The 13,119-nt window shown below is 36.2% G+C and overlaps 1 protein-coding gene across 1 annotated transcript in view; it reads left to right on the top strand.

Moving 5' to 3' along the window:
* GRID2 (glutamate ionotropic receptor delta type subunit 2) overlaps positions 1–13,119 on the top strand; it is a 730,229-nt gene that overhangs the window by 495,095 nt on the left and 222,015 nt on the right. Inside the window, exons 6-7 of the mRNA XM_005232525.3 lie at positions 3,424–3,597; positions 8,686–8,847. Coding sequence (XP_005232582.2) covers positions 3,424–3,597; positions 8,686–8,847 — 336 coding nt within the window. The remainder of the gene's footprint in view (positions 1–3,423; positions 3,598–8,685; positions 8,848–13,119) is intronic.

The raw sequence follows: 13,119 nt of genomic DNA, 5'->3' as shown, positions 1-13,119 counted from the left end.
TGGGCAATGGCAGCCCAGAGGCCTCAAGGGGGTCTGCAGTGTGGCCACCCTTTCCCACTCTGCCCCTTACTTACTGCTGTTGGCTTTTGGGGGAGGAAGAAACACTTTCCAAGTTGTCCTGAAGGATGTCATGAAGACACAGCATGCACAGGAAAATAAAGGATGTCCAGTATATGATAAATACTGGAATCATCATCTTGGGCCAAAGTTGAGGTGTTTCCATAAGAAAAGATATTGCTGCCTTTGGTGCTTGTTATAGGACCATGTGAATAAATTCTTTCCCTCCATGTCTCTCAGCACTGGTGCAGTTGCTTTATGATGCATAGGAAGTCTCTGCCTAGGCTGCTTCTCTTGAAATAACAAGACAAAGCTGAACAGCAGTGCACATAAGGTGTCCAGTATATAGTCTTTCTTCACACTGGAGTCTCTGGCTGATAATGTCAAGGTGACCCTCTATCAGTTCACTTTTCCTAATTCATCTGTGAAGAGCTATTAATTTAAAATAACATTTCTTTCCTGATTTATTTGCCAACTCAGATGAAATATACATCTAAGTTTATCCTTGTTCCATTTGAAATAGGACAACCTCCCCTTTATTTCAAGTTCACACCAACAAAAGAAAGGTTTGGAACTATATATTGAATTTCTGATTTTTCAAAGAAAACCCCATATAACGTAGCCTGTATTTATACAGGTGTCAACTCAGTTCAACTTGGCCAATTTTGTAAATTTTTTTTGACATTTGGTGCTTGTATAACAGATCATCTGCCATCCTTGTATCATTATACTGTATCCTTCTTTGAAGTGCAAATGAAAATTGTTTCCTCTCATACAATAGTTGCTTTATATAGTTTTCTTAAGTCAGATCCAAAATTCCAGAATGAGAGATGATATTGGAGAGTCATTATATAAAAGACTTGTCACTCAGTCAATGCCAAGTATTAAAAAAAATTACAAAGAGCTATATAGCAAATTACTAAAGTTGAATTTGAGTAGTGTTGCTTTGTTGTTACCCTAAAATCTGAATTTATGATATAATCAGTGGAATTCACAGCATTTAAAATAATAGCTGTCATTAATCTACTGATGTATATAACTCCATGGCAACCATACAAAAATCTCTTTGGTGTTTGGATTTTGTTATTAGTTCACAGGTGATACATAAAAATATGAAGTGGTAACCTAATGGTTAAAATGATAACACATTAATTAAAATGCACCAAAAAAATGCTGAATACATAAAAAATAAACACATTTTTGAGGAAGAAAAGATAAATATTTGAGCAGCTGAAAGTCAAAATCTCTTTTGAGGTATTATTTAACAATATAACAGGGCCATGCAGGTATCAAAATTACATTATTAGGAAGGGTGTAATAGTATTGCTGTTACATTTTGGGCACTGTGTATAATGAAACCAGGCAAACTTTTTTTAAATCCCCTGAGAAAGGATATAGTTTTAAATCAACATAAGAAGCTTCTGGAGCTTTCCTTTCTGATTATATTGAAAGTATTATTAAAAAACTTACATGCATTTTACTAAAACAGCATTTATTTCTTTTTTACCGTCCAGCTAGCAAAATGATACAGACTAAATGAAAAGATGGCATCTTAAGCTGAGATAAACCATTTTCTGTGGTACTTAAAGAATTAATTGACCAGAAATGCGAGATATTACACTGGACATAGATGATTCCATGTGTTATTTTTGTTTGCAGAAAAAAAAAATCTATATTTCATAAGAACATTAATAACAGATGAATTCAGAAACTATGACAATCTGTGAAGAAGAATAAAGTACTTTTGCTGTAGTTAAAAGATCAGAAGTTAAAAGTTACATCTCGTGTATTTTTCTTCCAAAATTTAAAGGAAAAAAACAAACACCAGTATGTCTGAAGAAGTTGCTTCAAAATAATTAAAGAATCTTAACTGAAGCTCAAAAAAAAGCCAAAAATCACTCGAATAGTTGCCTCAACATTTATAAGAGCTGCTTTTTCAAAAAGCTGTGCTTCCTTTTCACAAATAAGATTCTGTAGTTCAAGTCTGTCTCCTGGTTTCTCTTAAGTTCATGATTATGGGTATAGATCAGGAAGCTAGAGGCAAAAAAAAAAAAGATGTTGGCATTAGTTACTGGTACAACAGTGCAGATGTGCTGTATCCTTTAAAAAATGAAAAAAAAAAATAAAAAAAAAGGAAAATACACAAGTAAGAATCAGAAATATTCGATAAGCTGTGGCTATATGCCAGGGTATGTTAAATGCAGACTGCTAATAGGAGCTCCTCAAGCACCTCCTTTACTGTGGGGGTACTCACAAATTTAAATGTCTGGAAAGTTTGGGACATCAGCTTCTGTAATTCAGACAGATTATGGACAAACAGTTCAGCATGATTAACAGATTCTAGTAAAAAAAATGATCAATTATGTAAATTATTTCTTCTGCTTTAAAGAAAAACACAGACACAGAATTGCCTTGAAAGACACCAGCTTGACCTTATTTGAGTCATCAGGAAAAGCCTGTGTTTAACTAAAGTTCATGATCTTTTACGAATGTGGAGTCAGTTGCTGTTGCTTGTGAGCACGTGCTCCTCTGCTCTGTGTTCCCTGGGGGCTTCATCATTCAATGGTGTTAAACACCATGTTCCCAAACTGCAGGAATTTATACTATGTAAAGAACTGTTTTTCTATTTTTTCTAACATGCCTTAAAGTTAATATTTAAGCTTAACTTTTCATGTATTGATGTATTTACTTAGGTGGTGGTTTGTTTTTTTTTTTCTTTAAAGTGTGTGTCCATAGAGCTGAGTGTTCAGCTGTAAGCCTTAATAGGTACCCCATGGAGTAAAAAGTTGGTTTTAAATGGGTCTTGCTATAAACAAGCATATACCTAGAATGCTCTAATGCATAGGGTGGTTTTTTGCACTTTTGTAAATGATGTTTGCTAATTTGCACAGTGTTTATAGGTTCTTGGTTTTCTGTTTCCAGGATATTAACATTTAAGGCCTGAATAGGTATGTACCTTCACAGCTCCTAATACTACACTTAGAAATACATCATGGTATGACTTCCTACTGATTTACACTTTATCTGCCAAGGATGCTGTGAAACAACTTTAAGTAAAACATCAAAGGTAAAAAGAGAAGGAGAGAAAACCCAAAATGAAGCAACTAAACCCAGTTACATCTACAAAGATTCTGTGAGGTTTGGGCACAGTACCTTTTAAACTTTTGTAATTGTTGTAAGGGCAGTATGTCAGTTGTTTTCATAAGCATGCACAAGTTCTTTTTGAGGCTATGGCAGAGCTCGACAATAGCTGCATAGCAATCACAGGCCTCTTGGTCCTCTCAGTTTATTTTTTGTTTATAATTCAATTATAATATTTCTGTATTTATACTTTATGCATGTTTTCTTCCTTGCCTTATTTTGCAGGAAATAAATGATGTGGATGTGCAGGAGCTGGTGAGAAGGTCAATTGGAAGGTTAACAATTATTCGTCAGACATTTCCAGTCCCCCAAAACATAAGCCAGCGCTGCTTCCGTGGCAACCACAGAATATCTTCATCACTGTGTGATCCGAAGGACCCTTTCTCCCAAAGCATGGAGGTAGTTTATATACCAGTCTATTCCCACCAGGGATCTCTCTTTCTGCATGAGTTCGAGGTTTTTCCACAGGGGCTTTGTGTAATTTAACATTTACTTTTCATGTCCTCTCTGATACGTAGTTTAATGGGTCATGGTTTGACAGGAAGGTACTGGGGCAGTGGGTGAGTATGGCTGATGAACAAGTTGCCCACTCCACAGCAATTGAGAAAAAAGTTTAAAAAAAGCCACCTGATCTCCAGGCAGTGGGGTAGTTGTTTTGTTGCCCTGTTAAAATTTTTTTGTCATCTCACTGAGCAGACTTTTCTCCCCGTAGCCAATGTCCCCCGAGTTGCCATGCTTCTCTAAGCCCTAAATGTGTTGTCAATAGGAAAACCTTCCTGGGAGGCACCTGCATCACCTGTTTCAAATGTCTTGGTGTACACATCTAAATCTATGCCTGTGTTCCAAAGAGGCCTCATTTTCTTAACTGGTTGTTAATTACAAATCACAATTAAACTGTAAGATCCTTCCTACTACATGAAATCAGCAACAGGATCATGGTCACTGTCTCCTGACTTCACATAGTTTTTCCATGAGCAAGTCCTCTATCTCTCTTGTGTGTCTGCTTAGGCATCATCATGACAAAGCACCAGCAAATCAAGAGTGTGAAATGGGCTTAAGATGTCAATGTTACTTTAGGGGTTTTTTCCGTGGTCATTTATGAAGTTTTGGAAAGATGACTGCATTGGCAGTGGTGCAGGAGGAGCACGTCTGACAGCAGCAAAGAGCAGTTGCCTTGCATTACTGAAAGAGTGAGAGAAAGCAATGGGCGAGAAACAGGGAGGTGTTGAAGTGCATCCTTGCTTAAAATGAAAATATGTAAGGGGGAAAAAAAGGAGAAGTGTGGCCTGTCTTGCCCTGTTTCAGATCAGTTGTAAGAGTCGTCTTCTCACTTATTGTTCACAAAGCAGCCAGTAAGCAACTATTGATGACATGGAAAACTGGCCATAGTACAGTGTATGGTGATCCTATTAGAGTTCCTAAAATAAACAAGGCTGTGTAAGGTCAATAGATGCGTAGAATATCTCTAGAGGCTACTTAGGAACTTTGAAAATTCTTTAGGTCGCACTGTCCTGTTATGGCAGCATGGTCCTCGTGGGAACTTTGGTAGTCTACAGATAATGCATAAAAACTGAGGGTGTGATTATGTGCAGCTGCTAGAGATTTCAAAGAGCAATTTTAATGAACAAAGATACTAACTGCAGCAAGGTGGAAAACCAAAATTGTGTATCAATGGGAAGCTTCATGTTCTGATTTAGTTTTCTTTTCTGCTTCACTTCCATTTGATTTCCATTTCAATAATGAACTGTCTCTAGGAAAAAGAAAAGTTCCAGATATCAAAGTTTTTTCTCTACAAATTGAAAAATTTGATTTAATATGTTAGATTGAATCTTAAATCTTAACCTGTGCTTCTTGATCAACCTATATAGCTTGGAGAGCTGTAATATTCCTATTGAAAGCTTTCATAATGTTTTGGTTCAAAGGAATGATGGAAGCTTGACTGGTTTAAATGTTCTGCACAGTTGAGTTGCTTTTTTTATGCTTTCCCTGAGATGGCTGCACTTCATTAGTAGCTGAATGAGACAACACTAAAAAATGAAAGGAAGAAGAACTCTGATACAGCTTCCCTTGTGTCTTCGTACTATGCACAGACCTTCGAGTAGCTTTGGGGTTTGTTCACTGCTTCTTTGTTCTCCCCAATAATATTAAAATAAACTTCTATTCCAGTGGGGAGTTGGAACAGTTTATAAATTAAATTTTCTAATGCTTTTTTTTTTTTTTTAATGCCATTGAAGTGTGACTAATCAGAAATATTCTTTGGAAATTATAGGGGTGGATTTCTTGATTTATTTTTTCTGAATTACTCCCCCTAAAGTCTGTGTGAATATTATTTTTTTTCAGCACCTTTATTAAAACACTGAAAAATATTTTGGTGAAGATCTCTCATTGTGTCTCTGAGATTGTCCTGGTTAAAACAACAACTGTAAATTTATGTCATTTTGTAGTCAGGAAGTTAAAAACTGGATTCATGGAAGTATTTAGTGCCACAATCCTTTTGTCTAAAAATTATGTACAGTAGTCTAGGTATATGTAAAATAACCCAGATTAATCACTCATACTTAATCTGATTGCTAAATACCTTTCTTCTACACTCTGGAACAAAAAATCATATCTGAATTCTGAATTTTGTCAACAGGAGGTTATGCAGGTGGTAATGCCATTAGTTTGAGAGACTTGGAATAAATAAAGGATCAGTAATAGATACCAAGCAATGCATTAAATGTCCCAGTAAATTTAATTGGGAAATTAATAAAGTTTAAAGCTACTTTAAATTACAGCCCCACTCCATACATCAGGACAGTTACTAACAAAGCATGCTTCTGGTAGTGACAAGGAAGGGTGATTTTGAAATGCAGAAATTAATCGGTGTGTCTTTATCATTGCATTATCAGTGATTGATTTCTGTAAATGTTAAGCTGAACTATCAGTGAAGGAATAACAATTCTTAATAACTGCTGAACTCTGTACTCCTGAGCCCTGTTAATATTTGATGAAGGCCCAGCTATATTACTCTTAGATAAGTGAGCGCATCCTTTCTCATGAACTGTTACAGTAGTCTTCTATTCTGATGGTAATAGGTTACAGATGCTACCTTGAAAGCAATGTCATTTTGTTGGGAAATGATGACTTGGCATCTGTAGCCCTTCATGTACCAATTTAGTCTCATTAGTGACCTTATTGTCTCTGCTCTCTAAAGGCTGGGTTTTTTTTCCCTTTGGCAAAGGCTTATGTAAGATAAACTTGCCTTGCAGAATAATAATAATTCCTCCTCTCCACCTCAAACAAATGTCCCTGTGGTGCCGACTTCTTTGGGAAAATACAGCTTTAGCAGAAATTCTTTGAATTCTTTGTAGGTTTATAATACACAGACAAATCATCCAATTTATTTTAAAAATGCTTGATTAATCTCAACCCAGGTCGTCAATCCATGCTTTTAATCCTGTTATGCACAGTGATGCCTGATCTGTGCATCCATGGAAAGTAAATTAGTTCCTTGGTGAATATTGCAACAGAAATATTCACAGGCACTGACTTCATGGGAAAATCTTGAGTAAGAATAAAGAAGCATCTTCCAGAAAGAGGGAATGAAGAATCACTGACATTAAATAAATTAAAAAAAAAAAAAAGGAAAGAACAATAATGATCAGAAGTTCTGTGTTTGTGCTACTAGCAATGTAGAGTTGTAAAGGCACTAGAGGATCCCTGGCAGTTTGTCAGGAGGGAAAGGAGCAGAGTATTAGATCTCCTTCAACAAAATGTGGAAGGTAAAATGCCCCAGGAAGCTCTGGCAAGGTAAGGAGAAAGATGACCTCTTTCCTAGATGCTAGGTAGGGAAGGAGGCTGTCACAAAACCTTCATGTGAGAACTGTACACAGCAGATTGTGGATGACAGGCAAAGTCAGCATAAAGGTGGAATTTACATGAGAAAATAAAAACATTAAAAATAGGTTATATGGAAAGGAGTAATTAGGCAGGAAGGGGGCGGGGGGGGTTAAATTTTTTTTTATGGTGATGCGTGGATTTGCCAATGAGTGTTTCAGATCTTCAGCATTATTATCCTTCTTTGGATACACCCCCTCCCAATAGCTGCAGGACTTTCCCAGTCTCTGGATATTTTTAAGAGGCAGAATAGAGGCATTCTCCACAAAGTTGGCATACTATTCTATTGTAAGCTTCCTTCTCCTTTTAAGGTTTTGAGAAAACCATCTGTATGAAGAAACCCTTACACAGAGCAGCCAACACATTCCACAAATCTGGGAAATGTCTTTTGGCTTCTCCATGACTGACAGAGGAAAAAAAAAAAAACAGCAACCTTGCCTCAGTTGGCAAACTGCTGCTGGCTAATTGTTTTCAGGCGCTAGCAATGCTCTGCAGCCCCCTTCATAGTGCAGCTGAGGAAACTGAGTTTCCCTGAATAACTTCTGGCCCCGTGGCTTCAAATAACCAATAGGTTATCTAAAAAAAATATACTTAAACATTCCTTCTCATTTCTGAACATTGCTTCTCTTCCCAAGAACCTCTCTTTCGGAGAGCTGTGCTTTCTCTTTATGACACTGTTAGTAACTTAAATGTTCCTGCTGTGTGAGGACAGAAGTGACTGAAATAAAACTATATTGTAAATTACTCATTTCAGAAGTGTTAATGAATTCTGAGCTTCTGTTCTTTTACATAAAATTGTATCTGTCATATCTGACTTGGTACTGTGTTCATTTAAAAGTGCATGTATAGAAATGGTACATGGCTAAGTGGAACTGACACACAAGTCATTTCTTAAGTTCAACTATTCTCTTTGATACCATACTGGAACTTCCTCACACTGTATGTATGTAACTATGTTCACAGTGAAACATAATACACATTTACTCAGTAAGACTTTTGTCCTGCAAGGAATTAACGGGCGTTGCCAAATACTCTGAGAGGAAACACTGTAAGTTGCGGAATTGACATGCAACTGTGCACTGAGGAAAATTTCATTGGGTCACGTTTCATTTGAGAAATTGCCTCAATCAGAATTGACTGCAAAAATCAGGAACAAAACCAACTATGAAATGATTTATTTAAAATTTTCTGAGTTTCTGTTTTTCAAAAGCACAAAACAGTGTTGAAGACAATTTGATGTTGTCCAAGTATCTGGTGACTGAAAAATTGAAAGTTTTAGGCAACTGGTTAGAAATAAAAGAAAGCCTGCCTGTTCACATTCACAAGTAGCACTTTAAATCCTACAAATGGAGCTGTGCCAGCTATTGGGCTGCCTGTACTTCACATGTGTGTAGTTTGTTGCTGCAAATCGCTTGTAGTGTGACAGCCCCTAGCTGAAGCTTTTACCAGACCCAAAGATATGACTTTTTGACTCTTACAGTGTCTTCTTAATACCAAATAAATCATTTAATTATCAGAGAATTTTAGGTGAGACAAAACAAATGATAAATTCTGGCTGCTGGCAAGAAGCCACAAATAATAACATTAATACTCCTAATGTCGTTGCAGATTTCAAACCTGTATATATATGACACTGTCCTCCTGTTGGCGAATGCCTTTCATAAGAAGCTGGAGGACAGGAAGTGGCACAGCATGGCCAGCCTCACCTGCATCAGGAAGAACTCAAAGCCCTGGCAAGGAGGACGATCAATGTTGGAAACCATCAAGAAGGTACCCTTCCCCTGTCTTTCCTCGTCTTTGATTTCTAAAATACTTGCATTAGGCAGTATTTCCTTCTGAGTTGCATACTAATCTTGCCAGTACCAGCAGTGTCTTTTCAAAGCAATATTTTAATATACTTACAGTTTCTGAATGAAAATAGTCTTCAGTTGTTTTAGGCTTTTCCCCATGTCATAAAGAGCGTATTTGAAATCAAGTCAATGAGTTTGTTTACCAAAATTACCAGACTAGTGGAATTTCCAAGTATGAAAAATATTCTACTGAAAAAGTTTCACAGGTTAAGAGGTAAAGCAGATAAATTTACAATTTTATTTGTAAAAGAAGAAAAAAAAGGTTGCATAATTACACCTGGGTAATGTTCTATGGAATTTGCTGTTGGACTGGTATTGACATTAATATAATGAAATAACAGAAATGAGGGCGAGGAAAAGCCTAACTTATCCAGTCTATATGCTAGCATTGCAGGACTGTTCCATATAACAGTCCCTACAGTGCTTTATCAAATGGTAAGTTCTCGCTACTTCCCTGTGATTATTATTTCATACCTAAATCACGTTCATGACAAAGCTGCTTTTCCTGTTCTTCAGTCTTAAAGATATTTTTTCTTAGTTATTCCCTTTCCTCATGATGTTTACAGCCTCCATACACTTAGAGACAATTATCACAGCCTTCTAGGTCAGTATTTAGTCAAAATATGCATAGGTTGGTAGTTTACCCATCCCTGTAAGTTATTCAGTTCATCTCCTTCTGTTACTGATGTCTTTCATAAAACTGCCTTCTCATCTCTCTGCATATAATGCCTGGTAATGTATACTTACATTTAAAGTTCTCAGTGCCTACATTGTAAATACATAAAAACAGGACAGTAAAAAAAAAAAAAAAAAAAAAACCAAAAAAACCCTGCTATATTTGCTATATTTATGTCTTTCATTAAAAGGACATAAAAATACTTTAAAATATGATGTTGTCTCATGAAGTTGTCATTCTTCTTTGGGCCTTTAACTACACCAGAAATGATGGTGAAGCGAAATGTAAGGCTCTTTTGAACACTGCTTATTTTTTCCCCAGTCCTGGGTCAGTCTGCATTAGCTCCAAAATAACAGTTCAAGGCTTTTGGTGGTGGTCTCCAGTTTCCATTCTAATATTTGGAAGTCATGAGGCTGCAAGGATAATCCAGGGCACATTTCTTATTTCAGGAGCAGGATATGGCTTTGAGGGACTCTAAACTGTATTGCTCTGAGCCTATCAGAGCAATTTCAAATTGACATTTGTCAGTCCCATGTATTTTAAGCTGTCTTTCAGGCAAGGGTAGTTCTGGTGCTTTTATTCTCAACTTGCATTTTGTAAATACTATTGCAGACTTTTTTATTAATAAACTAAAAGCTGTTTCTACTTACTCCAAATCAAGTAGAATGCCTGAGCCACAAGAGTCAAAATACCCACTTCCACTTTAGAATTAGAATTTACTATTTGAGTTGGAGTTTCAGGCAAAGTCTAGTAGCCCTACTAGCATCTCTAAATTTAGAAGTATTCCACCATGGAAAGGGCTGCCGACTTTTGCATTACTATTATTTTATTGCTTGCATTGTTTTTGGATGTGCTGCTGATCCTTTTCTCCTACATAAACACCTTTTATGCTATTTCTTACCACTATCTCATGTCTTTGCATCTCAGACTTTATTCCATTCTTTGCCACGTCATCCTAGCTATTCAGTTTAACTTCTTCCAATTCTCACAATCCTAAAATGATGTGATATAATAAAACAAACTCCTCCTGCGACCTTTCACAGAAGAGCTGCACTGTGTTGAAGATCAATTTTTGTAGCTTTAACCCTGAAACACAAAGAGAAATGGTAGGGAGAAATATGAAGGCAATCAAGAAGGCAGGAGTAAGTGGAAATTTCAGGGCTGTGGTTAGAAGTTTGATTAAATTTTGATTAAAATGCCAAGGAATTTCCTGACATGTGCAGCTAACCAGACTTGCATCCTGTTGCTTTTGGGTTTCTCTGCTATTTGAATGAGATGGCTTTGATGCAAAGCCATTTCATTGCTGTAAATTGAATAATCCAGATACTCCTTATACTGCATTTTGCTGACAGAGATCAATTCCTAGAAGTAACATGCTAAAATTGAAAGTCAAAATTTCATCCAAAATGAAATACAGAAATTCCCTCTGTGTGTGTATGTACCATGTCAGTCCCTAGGCAGAGGAATGCTAAAGACTGCAGCTGAGAGTTGCAATTGCACAAGAAAAAGGAATTCCGTTTTATTTTTCTGGTGTGGTATAGTTTCTGTTTCACCAAAGTACTTATGTAGAAGAATGTCAGGATCACAGCTGTGTACTTTTGAAATTAAAAAGTTGAGATTGATTTTCATTATTTTTGTTTTGTTATATATAAAACAAGATGATTGACAAATATCTGATGAGGCATCAGAAAACAATAAAATATAAAAGTAATAAAAGGAATTTCATCTCTCTTTTTCAGAATACTTCAATTTTTCACCTTTTTTTTCCTTTAAACATCTTTTCTCTCCTGTCATCTTGGAACTTCCTCTAAAATTGAATGAAATAAAAAGCTTTTCTCAAGCATACCAGTTTTCCCTAATTTTGAAACAAATCAGTAAAAAGTTACCTTGGTATTTCAATAGTTTCTGAATAAAAGGTTCTCCATTTTTGTTTTGAAATCAACACTGTTTCAAAGTTGTAGTGTATAATGGAATATCACAAGAAGATATAGTTCAAGCTGAAGATACCTTCTGATGTTTCTTAAATGCTCCTGAAAAAAGAATTTCCATCCTCTGCACAATTTTAACTCTACCTTCATAATGACCAGTATTGCAAAGCTGGACTCACCATCTTGTCCCAGATTGTCCCTCGCCTCAGTGTATTGTTGCATTGTAGACAACAGGGGGGAAGAGTTAAGGAAAAGATGCTTAATTACAGCCTGTCTGCCATAGAAAAGGACTAGCAGCTGAAGTAGCTGTTCTGGCAGCAGCAAAGTGGAAGTGATGTTGCCATCTCCTGCTGCACACAAGTGAACTCTTGCTGCTACAAAAGCAGGAAAAACTAGTTCTAGAGGAAGCTTTTCTAGAAGAAAATCTATCTTCTAGAATCAGAAATCAAGAAACAGGAATAGCTGGCAGTGTTTTAGCTGCAGAGGGAATCTCTCTTCGATTTCTGGAGGGGAAAACAAGAAAAAAGATGGGAAATCTCTATAAAGCTACACACTGAAGAAGATAAGAGAAAGGGATGCTGATGTTCTACCTGCAGCAGCACTTGTTAAAAATAGGAGCACTCTGATGGTAAACAGACTAATTTCTTTATGATTAATGAGCTAATAGGGAAAAGCAGGGAATGAGGGGGTTTCAAACATTTATTGAAATGACAGAATAGCTGTCTGAATCATTCCCTATTGTCATTGTTTACTTTTCACTGTTGAACATTTGATTCCTGCATTGCTATTTCTACAAACCAAAGGCTGTTTTTTCTGTGTGAATGCAACTGATTGGACAAAGCCTGAAAAACCATTTTAATACCACTACAATTATCAAAATCTGATATCTGTTTCTACTCAATATGGAACTGAATAAATAGTTAAATTAATCAGGAAATACAATACTTCTAATGAATTTTGACAGCTCTAGCAATTAGTTTTAAGTTCACTTCTGTAGCAGGAACTATCCCCAAACACATGCTCACTTGTTTATTTCTCAGTAAAGCTAATTTCACAGTAAGAAAAATAAATATTAGTAGAATATAATTCTACTGTTGGAAAAATCAATCTTCCTGAATAGCTGGAAAGTAAATGTAAGTAGGTTAATATAGAGGATCAACTCAGAAAAATTATATCAAGTTACTGCATATACCTTTTCTCACACTTACCTATCTTTGCCCAGTCACATTTGTTTAGTTCAGTGACAAACAGCAAATTTTTAGTGCTATCAGCAACATAGAGCCTATTCCTTTGCAGAAAACAAGCTGTACCATGTGCTGTTCCATGAGTCATAGGTGGAATTATCAACTAGTTCTAGTCTCAGAAATGGCAGTGATGTTCAGTGGTTACGTGCAAAAAAGGCACCAAATTATTTTTTCAGGTAGTAAATTAGACTCTTCATTAGCAGCTAAAAACAGTGTGTTGAGTTGAAAACTCAACAACATTTTCAATATCAGATTTTTTCAAGAATAAAATATGAAACTCCTGTGCAATGCTTATAGTGCTTTTTTCTGCCTGCCTCATAGCTTTTTCCTTAATTGCAAAATAG

This window comes from Falco peregrinus, chromosome 2 (assembly GCF_023634155.1).
Source record: "Falco peregrinus isolate bFalPer1 chromosome 2, bFalPer1.pri, whole genome shotgun sequence".
NCBI classification, from domain to species: Eukaryota; Metazoa; Chordata; class Aves; order Falconiformes; family Falconidae; genus Falco; species Falco peregrinus.
The sequence above is the reverse complement of the archived record's forward strand: the minus strand, read 5'-3'. Positions and strand labels throughout refer to the sequence as shown.